The sequence below is a fragment of the Pristiophorus japonicus genome, unplaced genomic scaffold (genome assembly GCF_044704955.1).
Source record: "Pristiophorus japonicus isolate sPriJap1 unplaced genomic scaffold, sPriJap1.hap1 HAP1_SCAFFOLD_659, whole genome shotgun sequence".
Lineage (NCBI taxonomy): Eukaryota > Metazoa > Chordata > Chondrichthyes > Pristiophoridae > Pristiophorus > Pristiophorus japonicus.
Genome location: NW_027254571.1, coordinates 159,342 through 171,439, shown reverse-complemented (window position 1 = coordinate 171,439; position 12,098 = coordinate 159,342). Strand labels below are relative to the sequence as shown.

The window sequence follows — 12,098 nt, the reverse complement described above, 5'->3', positions numbered from 1 at the left end:
TAGAGTGGATAGGAAGGACCTGTTTCTCTTGGCAGAGGGGTCAACAACCAGGGGGCATAGATTTAAAGTAACTGGGGGGACTTTTAGAGGAGATATGAGGGGAAATGTCTTTACCCAGAGGTTGATGGGGGTCTGGAACTCACGGCCTGAAAGGGTGGTAGAGGCAGAAAGCCTCACCACATTAAAAAAGTACCTGGATGTGCACCTGAAGTGCCGTAACCTGCAGGGCGACGGACCCAGAGCTGGAAAGTGGGATTAGGCTGGGTAGCTCTTGGTCGGCCGGCGCGGACACGATGGGCCGAATGGCCTCTTTCCGTGCCGTAAATTTCTATGATTCTCACTCTTCCCTAACCTCTGACCTCTAACCTCGCTCTTCCCTCTATCCCGACCTCTAACCCAACTCTTCCCTCTCCCAACCTCTGACCCCACAATATTTCAACTTCCTGTGCACATCATGACTGGAGAAGCAGTCAATACAAACCTTTCTTTACAATTTACTGATGGTAAATCTGACTGCTTACTTCATGCTCTCGTGTCACCCACAGCAATGGGAGCAGCTTATGGGAGCGGACAGGCACAGGGCAGGCCAGCTCACTGTATATCATGGAATATTCATCCTGCCTCACGCATTAACCACACCTGGACACAGCTAAAGGAACGGAATAGGAACACAAACTCACAGGTATATCCTCACCCCCTCCCCAGGTACATCCTCACCCCCTCCCCAGGTATATCCTCACCCCCTCCCCAGGTATATCCTCACCCCCTCCCCAGGTACATCCTCACCCCCTCCCCAGGTATATCCTCACCCCCTCCCCAGGTATATCTTCACCCCCTCCCCAGGTACATCCTCACCCCCTCCCCAGGTACACCCTCACCCCCTCCCCAGGTACATCCTCACCCCCTCCCCAGGTATATCCTCACCCCCTCCCCAGGTATATCCTCACCCCCTCCCCAGGTATATCCTCACCCCCTCCCCAGGTATATCCTCACCCCCTCCCCAGGTATATCCTCACCCCCTCCCCAGGTACATCCTCACCCCCTCCCCAGGTATATCCTCACCCCCTCCCCAGGTACATCCTCACCCCCTCCCCAGGTACACCCTCACCCCCTCCCCAGGTACATCCTCACCCCCTCCCCAGGTATATCCTCACCCCCTCCCCAGGTATATCCTCACCCCCTCCCCAGGTATATCCTCACCCCCTCCCCAGGTACATCCTCACCCCCTCCCCAGGTATATCCTCACCCCCTCCCCAGGTATATCTTCATCCCTTCTCCGGGTATATTCTCACCCCTTCCCCGGGTATATTCCCAGCTCCTCCCCAGGTATATCCTCACCTCCTCCCCCTCCCCAGATACATCCTCGTCCCCTCCCCCAGGTACATCCCATGCCACGCCTTGTGTATTTGAGCCTGTGAATGACGGGGCTGTGCACAGACCCTGAGCCCCAGCCGGAGACCAGCTGCTCTTCCCTCCTGCACGATTCTCACCTTCCCTTTCTCGTCGGTCATCATGTGCAGCTCTTGCTCGCTCAGCCACGACTCCACCTCAGACGCATCAAAGTAATATTGGTGGGCTCGTTGCATGGCCGCCAGTCTCTGCTGCCGCTGCTGCGTCTCCCCTTGCAGGGCTTCCCACAGCTCCCGCAACCGCTCCATACTCACACGCACAACGTCAGCCTCCGGGCTGCGGATCGAAGCAATGTGCCCCGCTCTCTCCAGCACATCACTGATCCGAGGCTGGTGACCCTGGACCTCACGCTGAAGTGTCTGTAAATAACAAACAGAGTCAGTGTGCACAGTACTGAGGGAGTGTGTGTGTGTCTGTGTGTACGTATGTCTCTGTGTGCAGATATGTGTGTGTGTGAGTGTGTGTGAGTGTAGGTGTGTGAGTGTAGGTGTGTCTGAGTGTGTGTGTCTGTGTGTGTCTATGTGTGTGAGTGTTTGTGTATCTGAGTGTGTGTGCGTGTGTATGTGTAAGTGTTTGTGTGTCTGCGTGTGTGTGCGTGTGTATGTGCAAGTGTTTGTGTGTCTGCGTCTGTGTGTGAGTGTAGGTGTGTGAGTGTCTGTGTGTCTGAATGTGTGTGCGTGTATATGTGTAAGTGTTTGTGTGTCTGCGTGTGAGTGTGTGTGTGTGTCTATGTGTGTGAGTGTTTGTGTGTCTGAGTGTGTGTGCGTGTATATGTGTAAGTGTTTGTGTGTCTGCGTGTGAGTGTGTGTGTGTGTCTATGTGTGTGAGTGTTTGTGTGTCTGAGTGTGTGTGCGTGTGTATATGTAAGTGTTTGTGTGTCTGAGTGTGAGTGTCTGTGTGTGTCTATGTGTGTGAGTGTTTGTGTGTCTGAGTGTGTGTGCGTGTGTATATGTAAGTGTTTGTGTGTCTGCGTGTGAATGTGTGTGTGAGTGTAGGTGTGTGAGTGCCTGTGTGTCTGAGTGTGTGTGCGTGTGTATGTGTAAGTGTTTGTGTGTCTGAGTGTGAGTGTGAGTGTGTGTGTGAGCCTTCCAGTAACAAAAACACCCATCGACCATTACCCTTTGCTTCCTACCTCTGAGCCAATTTTGGATCCAACTTGCCACTTTGCCCTGGATCCCATGGGCTTTTACTTTCCGATCCCATTCCCTGATTCACTCTCCCGATCACATTCCCCGATTCACTCACCCGATCCCATTCCGATTCACTCTCCCGATCCCATTCCCCGATTCACTCTCCCGATCCCAATCCCCGATTCACTCTCCCGATCCCAATCCCCGATTCACTCTCCTGATCCCATTCCCTGATTCACTCTCCCGATCCCATTCCCTGATTCACTCTCCCGATCCCAATCCCCGATTCACTCTCCCGATCCCAATCCCCGATTCACGCTCCCAATCACATTCCCTTATTCACTCTCCCTATCCCAATCCCTGATTCACTCTCCCGATCCCATTCCCCGATTCACTCTCCCGATCCCAATCCCCGATTCACGCTCCCGATCACATTCCCCGATTCACGCTCCCGATCCCAATCCCCGATTCACTCTCCCGATCCCATTCCCTGATTCACTCTCCCGATCCCATTCCCCGATTCACTCTCCCGATCCCAATCCCCGATTCACTCTCCCGATCCCAATCCCTGATTCACTCTCCCGATCCCATTCCGATTCACTCTCCCGATCCCATTCCCTGATTCACTCTCCCGATCCCATTCCCTGATTCACGCTCCCGATCCCATTCCCTGATTCACTCTCCCGATCCCATTCCCTGATTCACGCTCCCGATCCCAATCCCTGATTCACGCTCCCGATCTCAATCCCTGATTCACTCTCCCGATCCCATTCCCTGATTCACTCTCCCGATCTCAATCCCTGATTCACTCTCCCGATCCCAATCCCTGATTTACTCTCCCGATCCCAATCCCTGATTCACTCTCCCGATCCCAATCCCTGATTCACTCTCCTGATCCCATTCCGTGATTCACTCTCCCGATCCCATTCCCTGATTCACTCTCCCGATCTCAATCCCTGATTCACTCTCCCGATCCCAATCCCTGATTCACTCTCCCGATCGCAATCCCTGATTCACTCTCCCGATCCCAATCCCTGATTCACTCTCCCGATCCCAATCCCTGATTCACTCTCCCGATCCCAATCCTTGATTCACTCTCCCGATCCCAATCCCTGATTCACTCTCCCGATCCCAATCCCTGATTCACTCTCCCGATCTCAATCCCTGATTCACTCTCCCGATCCCAATCCCTGATTCACTCTCCCGATCTCAATCCCTGATTCACTCTCCCGATCCCAATCCCTGATTCACTCTCCCGATCCCAATCCCTGATTCACTCTCCCGATCTCAATCCCTGATTCACTCTCCCGATCCCATTCCCTGATTCACTCTCCCGATCCCAATCCCTGATTCACTCTCCCGATCCCAATCCCTGATTCACTCTCCCGATCCCAATCCCTGATTCACTCTCCCGATCTCAATCCCTGATTCACTCTCCCGATCCCATTCCCTGATTCACTCTCCCGATCCCATTCCCTGATTCACTCTCCCGATCCCGATCACGTTCTGTTGCTGTCACTCACCTGAAGTTTTTTCAGAAGGAGCTGCACTGTTTGCAGATTACTCCCATGATCTTGGGATTTGGCCAATGGCAGGCGTTCCTCGACCCAAAGCTGCACAACACACAACACTTTCAGCTTCTCGTGACCGAGACCAGAACAGGGGCTACCGAAACGTGCACACTTTCAGGCTAGCTACACCATCGTGTAGTTATATTGCAGGAACAACATAAAGTATAGTTATGCTGAAATAACAAAAACCTGTCCTTATATAGCGCCTTTAACATAGTAAAACGTCCCAAGGCTCTGCAATGGAGTGTTAGCAAATATCATTTGACATCGAGCCACTTAAGGCGATATTAGGACAGGCGAGAGACGTAGGTTTTAAGAAGCGACGGAGGAGAGGGTGTTAGCGAGGCGGAGAGGTTTAGGGAGTGAATTCCAGAGCTTGGGGCCTCAGCACTTGAAAGCACGGCTGCCAATGGTGGAGTGATGGAAATCAGGGATGCTCAAGAATCCAGAATTGGAGGAGTGCAAAGATCTCAGGGGGTTGTGGGTCTGGAGGAGATTACAGAGATAAGAAAGGGCGAGGCCATGGAGGGATTTGAAAATAAGAAGGAGAACTTTTAAATCGAGTCGTTGCTGGACTGGGAGCCAATGTAGATCAGTGAGCACAGGGGGTGATGGGTGATGGGACTTGGTGTGAGTTAGGACACGGGGCAGTGAGCACAGGGGGTGATGGGTGAGTGGGACTGGGTGTGAGTTAGGACACGGGGCAGTGAGCACAGGGGGTGATGGGTGAGTGGGACTGGGTGTGAGTTAGGACACGGGGCAGTGAGCACAGGGGGTGATGGGTGAGCGGGACTGGGTGTGAGTTAGGACACGGGGCAGTGAGCACAGGGGGTGATGGGTGAGCGGGACTCGGTGCGAGTTAGGACACGGGGCAGTGAGCACAGGGGGTGATGGGTGAGTGGGACTGGGTGTGAGTTAGGACACGGGGCAGTGAGCACAGGGGGTGATGGGTGAGTGGGACTGGGTGTGAGTTAGGACACGGGGAGCGAGCACAGGGGGTGATGGGTGAGTGGGACTGGGTGAGAGTTAGGACACGGGTCAGCGAGCACAGGGGGTGATGGGTGAGCGGGACTCGGTACGAGTTAGGACACGGGTCAGTGAGCACAGGGGGTGATGGGTGAGTGGGACTCGGTGCGAGTTAGGACACGGGGCAGTGAGCCCAGGAGGTGATGGGTGAGCGGGACTGGGTGCGAGTTAGGACACGGGGCAGTGAGCACAGGGGGTGATGGGTGAGCGGGACTGGGTGCGAGTTAGGACACGGGGCAGTGAGCACAGGGAGTGATGGGTGAGCGGGACTCGGTGCGAGTTAGGACACGGGGCAGTGAGCACAGGGGGTGATGGGTGAGCGGGACTCGGTGTGAGTTAGGACACGGGTCAGTGAGCACAGGGGGTGATGGGTGAGTGGGACTCGGTGCGAGTTAGGACACGGGGCAGTGAGCCCAGGAGGTGATGGGTGAGCGGGACTGGGTGCGCGTTAGGACACGGGGCAGTGAGCACAGGGGGCGATGGGTGAGCGGGACTCGGTGCGGGTTAGGACACGGGGCAGTGAGCACAGGGGGTGATGGGTGAGTGGGACTCGGTGCGAGTTAGGACACGGGGCAGTGAGCACAGGGGGTGATGGGTGAGTGGGACTGGGTGCGAGTTAGGACACGGGGCAGTGAGCACAGGGAGTGATGGGTGAGCGGGACTCGGTGCGAGTTAGGACACGGGGCAGTGAGCCCAGGAGGTGATGGGTGAGCGGGACTGGGTGCGAGTTAGGACACGGGGCAGTGAGCCCAGGAGGTGATGGGTGAGCGGGACTGGGTGCGAGTTAGGACACGGGGCAGTGAGCACAGGGAGTGATGGGTGAGCGGGACTGGATGCGAGTTAGGACACGGGGCAGTGAGCACAGGGGGTGATAGGTGAGCAGGACTCGGTGCGAGTTAGGACACGGGGCAGTGAGCCCAGGAGGTGATGGGTGAGCGGGACTGGGTGCGAGTTAGGACACGGGGCAGTGAGCACAGGGAGTGATGGGTGAGCGGGACTCGGTGCGAGTTAGGACACGGGGCAGTGAGCACAGGGGGTGATGGGTGAGCGGGACTCGGTGTGAGTTAGGACACGGGTCAGTGAACACAGGGGGTGATGGGTGAGTGGGACTCGGTGCGAGTTAGGACACGGGGCAGTGAGCCCAGGAGGTGATGGGTGAGCGGGACTGGGTGCGAGTTAGGACACGGGGCAGTGAGCACAGGGGGTGATGGGTGAGCGGGACTGGGTGCGAGTTAGGACACGGGGCAGTGAGCACAGGGAGTGATGGGTGAGCGGGACTCGGTGCGAGTTAGGACACGGGGCAGTGAGCACAGGAGGTGATGGGTGAGCGGGACTTGGTGCAAGTTAGGACACGGGGCAGTGAGCACAGGGGGTGATGGGTGAGCGGGACTCGGTGCGAGTTAGGACACGGGGCAGCGAGCACAGGGGGTGATGGGTGAGCGGGACTCGGTGCGAGTTAGGACACGGGGCAGCGAGCACAGGGGGTGATGGGTGAGCGGGACTGGGTGCGAGTTAGGACACGGGGTCAGCGAGCCCAGCGGGTGATGGGTGAGCGGGACTCAGTGCGAGTTAGGACACGGGGCAGTGAGCACAGGGGGTGATGGGTGAGCGGGACTCGGTGCGAGTTAGGACACGGGGCAATGAGCACAGGGGGTGATGGGTGAGCGGGACTCGGTGCGAGTTAGGACACGGGGCAGTGAGCACAGGGGGTGATGGGTGAGCGGGACTCGGTGCGAGTTAGGACACGGGGCAGTGAGCCCAGGAGGTGATGGGTGAGCGGGACTGGGTGCGAGTTAGGACACGGGGCAGTGAGCACAGGGAGTGATGGGTGAGCGGGACTCGGTGCGAGTTAGGACACGGGGCAGTGAGCACAGGGGGTGATGGGTGAGCGGGACTCGGTGTGAGTTAGGACACGGGTCAGTGAACACAGGGGGTGATGGGTGAGTGGGACTCGGTGCGAGTTAGGACACGGGGCAGTGAGCCCAGGAGGTGATGGGTGAGCGGGACTCGGTGTGAGTTAGGACACGGGGAGCGAGCACAGGGGGTGATGGGTGAGCGGGACTCGGTGCGAGTTAGGACACGGGGCAGCGAGCACAGGGGGTGATGGGTGAGCGGGACTGGGTGCGAGTTAGGACACGGGGTCAGCGAGCCCAGCGGGTGATGGGTGAGCGGGACTCAGTGCGAGTTAGGACATGGGGCAGTGAGCACAGGGGGTGATGGGTGAGCGGGACTGGGTGCGAGTTAGGACACGGGGCAGCGAGCACAGGGGGTGATGGGTGAGCGGGACTCGGTGCGAGTTAGGACACGGGGCAGTGAGCACAGGGGATGATGGGTGAGCGGGACTCGGTGTGAGTTAGGACACGGGGCAGTGAGCACAGGGAGTGATGGGTGGGCGGGACTCGGTGCAAGTTAGGACACGGGGCAGTGAGCACAGGGGGTGATGGGTGAGCGGGACTCGGTGTGAGTTAGGACACGGGGAGCGAGCACAGGGGGTGATGGGTGAGCGGGACTCGGTGCGAGTTAGGACACGGGGCAGTGAGCACAGGGGGTGATGGGTGAACGGGACTCGGTGTGAGTTAGGACACAGGGCAGCGAGCACAGGGGGTGATGGGTGAACGGGACTCGGTGTGAGTTAGGACACGGGGCAGTGAGCACAGGGAGTGATGGGTGAGCGGGACTCGGTGCGAGTTAGGACACGGGGCAGTGAGCACAGGGGGTGATGGGTGAGCGGGACTCGGTGCGAGTTAGGACACGGGGCAGTGAGCACAGGGGGTGATGGGTGAGCGGGACTCGGTGCGAGTTAGGACACGGGGCAGTGAGCACAGGGAGTGATGGGTGAGCGGGACTCTGCGAGTTAGGACACTGGGCAGTGAGCACAGGGGGTGATGGGTGAGCGGGACTCGGTGCGAGTTAGGACACGGGGCAGTGAGCACAGGGGGTGATGGGTGAGCGGGACTCAGTGCGAGTTAGGACACGGGGCAGCGAGCACAGGGGGTGATGGGTGAGCGGGACTCTGCGAGTTAGGACACGGGGCAGTGAGCACAGGGAGTGATGGGTGAGCGGGACTCGGTGCGAGTTAGGACACGGGGCAGCGAGCACAGGGGGTGATGGGTGAGCGGGACTCTGCGAGTTAGGACACGGGGCAGTGAGCACAGGGGGTGATGGGTGAGCGGGACTCGGTGCGAGTTAGGACACGGGGCAATGAGCACAGGGGGTGATGGGTGAGCGGGACTCGGTGCGAGTTAGGCCACGGGGCAGTGAGCACAGGGGGTGATGGGTGAGCGGGACTCGGTGCGAGTTAGGACACGGGGCAGTGAGCACAGGGGGTGATGGGTGAGCGGGACTCAGTGCGAGTTAGGACACGGGGCAGTGAGCACAGGGGGTGATGGGTGAACGGGACTCGGTGTGAGTTAGGACACGGGGCAGCGGGCACAGGGGGTGATGGGTGAACGGGACTCGGTGTGAGTTAGGACACGGGGCATTGAGTACAGTGGGTGATGGGTGAGCGGGACTGGGTGTGAGTTAGGACACGGGGCAGTGAGCACAGGGAGTGATGGGTGAGCGGGACTTGGTGTGAGTTAGGACACGGGGTCGGCGAGCCCAGCGGGTGATGGGTGAGCGTGACTCAGTGCGAGTTAGGACACGGGGCAGCGAGCACAGGGGGTGATGGGTGAGCGGGACTGGGTGCGAGTTAGGACACGGGGTCAGCGAGCCCAGCGGGTGATGGGTGAGCGGGACTCAGTGCGAGTTAGGACATGGGGCAGTGAGCACAGGGGGTGATGGGTGAACGGGACTCGGTGTGAGTTAGGACACAGGGCAGCGAGCACAGGGGGTGATGGGTGAACGGGACTCGGTGTGAGTTAGGACACGGGGCAGTGAGCACAGGAGGTGATGGGTGTGCGGGACTTGGTGCAAGTTAGGACACGGGGCAGTGAGCACAGGGGGTGATGGGTGAGCGGGACTCGGTGTGAGTTAGGACACGGGGAGCGAGCACAGGGGGTGATGGGTGAGCGGGACTCGGTGCGAGTTTGGACACGGGGCAGTGAGCACAGGGGGTGATGGGTGAGCAGGACTCGGTGCGAGTTAGGACACGGGGCAGTGAGCACAGGAGGTGATGGGTGTGCGGGACTTGGTGCAAGTTAGGACACGGGGCAGTGAGCACAGGGGGTGATGGGTGAGCGGGACTCGGTGTGAGTTAGGACACGGGGAGCGAGCACAGGGGGTGATGGGTGAGCGGGACTCGGTGCGAGTTTGGACACGGGGCAGTGAGCACAGGGGGTGATGGGTGAGCAGGACTCGGTGCGAGTTAGGACACGGGGCAGTGAGCACAGGGGGTGATGGGTGAACGGGACTCGGTGTGAGTTAGGACACAGGGCAGCGAGCACAGGGGGTGATGGGTGAACGGGACTCGGTGTGAGTTAGGACACGGGGCAGTGAGCATAGTGGGTGATGGGTGAGCGGGACTTGGTGCGAGTTAGGACACGGGGCAGTGAGCACAGGGAGTGATGGGTGAGCGGGACTCGGTGCGAGTTAGGACACGGGGCAGTGAGCACAGGGGGTGATGGGTGAGCGGGACTCGGTGCGAGTTAGGACACGGGGCAGTGAGCACAGGGAGTGATGGGTGAGCGGGACTCTGCGAGTTAGGACACGGGGCAGTGAGCACAGGGGGTGATGGGTGAGCGGGACTCGGTGCGAGTTAGGACACGGGGCAGTGAGCACAGGGGGTGATGGGTGAGCGGGACTCGGTGCGAGTTAGGACACGGGGCAGCGAGCACAGGGGGTGATGGGTGAGCGGGACTCTGCGAGTTAGGACACGGGGCAGTGAGCACAGGGAGTGATGGGTGAGCGGGACTCGGTGCGAGTTAGGACACGGGGCAGCGAGCACAGGGGGTGATGGGTGAGCGGGACTCTGCGAGTTAGGACACGGGGCAGTGAGCACAGGGGGTGATGGGTGAGCGGGACTCGGTGCGAGTTAGGACACGGGGCAATGAGCACAGGGGGTGATGGGTGAGCGGGACTCGGTGCGAGTTAGGACACGGGGCAGTGAGCACAGGGGGTGATGGGTGAGCGGGACTCGGTGCGAGTTAGGACACGGGGCAGTGAGCACAGGGGGTGATGGGTGAGCGGGACTCGGTGCGAGTTAGGACACGGGGCAGTGAGCACAGGGGGTGATGGGTGAGCGGGACTCAGTGCGAGTTAGGACACGGGGCAGTGAGCACAGGGGGTGATGGGTGAGCGGGACTCAGTGCGAGTTAGGACACGGGGCAGTGAGCACAGGGGGTGATGGGTGAGCGGGACTCAGTGCGAGTTAGGACACGGGGCAGTGAGCACAGGGGGTGATGGGTAAGCGGGACTCGGTGCGAGTTAGGACACGGGGCAGTGAGCACAGGGGGTGATGGGTGAGCGGGACTCAGTGCGAGTTAGGACACGGGGCAGCAGCGTTTTGAATGATCTCAAGTTGACGGAAGGTGGGAAGATGTGAGGCATTTGAAGTCAAGAGATAACAAAACATGTGAGTTCCAGCAGCGGAGGTGGGCGATGTTATGCAGGAGGGGCGGGTGGTCTTGGTGTTGGAGCGGGATCGAGTCGGTAGCTCATGTGAAGGCCAAATATGACACCAAGGTTATGAACAGGCTGGTTCAGCCTCAGACAGAAGCTCGGGAGAAAGATGGAATCGGTGGCTAGGGGATGGAGTTTTTGACGTGGACCGAAGACAATGGCTTCAGACTTTCCAATATTCAATGCTGTCCAGCCTTCACTTGGTAAATGGAGCAGTCTCCTCAGTCCGGGGTAACGTGTGAGAAACAGCTCTATTTACCATCGTGTCCAGGCTGTAAGAACATGTGTGTTTGACCGAGCAGCGTCGGCTTTGAGTGCGGTACTTACAGTTTCATCCTCCATATCCCGCGTCACCTGGTGAACTTCTTTGGAAGCCAGCAGAATCCTCCGTCGTTGCTTCAGAGGTTCAATCAGACGCACAATTCTCGTTTCCACTACATTTTGCTTCTCGTTAACTTCTTCTTTCCCTGCCCCTTCCTGGTGCAGGGTAGCGGCCTGCGCCTGCAGCTCCCCAACCTCCTTGTACCAGCCCTCCATCTGATTCTCCAGTACCTGCAGATCAGGACATCAGCAGACATCATTGGGTAATCCTCAATGCTCACCAATAAACCGCTGCCTACAGCCAATCGCAGCCTCCTGCCGCTCTCAGCCTCGAGCCAATCGCAGTCTCCTGCCGCTCTCAGCCTCCAGCCAATCGCAGCCTCCTGCCGCTCTCAGCCTCCAGCCAATCGCAGTCTCCTGCCGCTCTCAGCCTCCAGCCAATCGCAGTCTCCTGCCGCTCTCAGCCTCGAGCCAATCGCAGTCTCCAGCCAATCGCAGCCTCCAGCCAATCGCAGCCTCCGGCCAATCGCAGCCTCCTGCTGCTCTCAGCCTCGAGCCAATCGCAGTCTCCAGCCAATCGCAGCTCCAGGCCAATCGCAGCCTCCAGGCACTCACAACAGCCTTTAATCAGTCAATTCAAATACCAACATCCGATGTGATTTATTCAAACACATGGCTGAATGGCAGCTCTTTTTAATTAATAGTGAGTTACTTAAATTCTGGTCACAATTGTAAAAGTAATTATTGCCTGTCTTTATCAAGTCTTTCGGATGAGATGTTAAACCGAGGCCCCGTCTGCTCTCTCGGGATGTAAGAGATCCCATTGCACTATTTCGAAGAAGAGCAGGGGAGTTACCCCCGGTGTCCTGACCAATATTTATCCCTCAATCAACATCACTAAAAAATAAATTGTTGTTTGTGGGAGCTTGTGTGCACAATGTTGTTGCTATGTTTCCCACATTACAACAGTGACAACACTTTAAAAAAAATACTTCATTGGCTGTAAAGTGCTTTGGATGTCCTGGGGTTGCGAAAGGCGCTATAGAAATGCAGGTCCATCTTTCTTCCTTGCAATGAAAGT

General features: G+C 58.3%; 1 protein-coding gene across 1 annotated transcript in view; it reads right to left on the bottom strand.

Annotated features, from left to right (window-relative positions):
• LOC139255888 (spectrin beta chain, non-erythrocytic 1-like) overlaps positions 1 to 12,098 on the bottom strand; it is a gene marked incomplete at both ends in the record, with an annotated part of 232,208 nt that overhangs the window by 60,819 nt on the left and 159,291 nt on the right. The window contains 3 exons of the mRNA XM_070874048.1: positions 1,491 to 1,769; positions 4,064 to 4,153; positions 11,024 to 11,248. Of these exons, the coding sequence (XP_070730149.1) occupies positions 1,491 to 1,769; positions 4,064 to 4,153; positions 11,024 to 11,248 (594 nt within the window). The remainder of the gene's footprint in view (positions 1 to 1,490; positions 1,770 to 4,063; positions 4,154 to 11,023; positions 11,249 to 12,098) is intronic.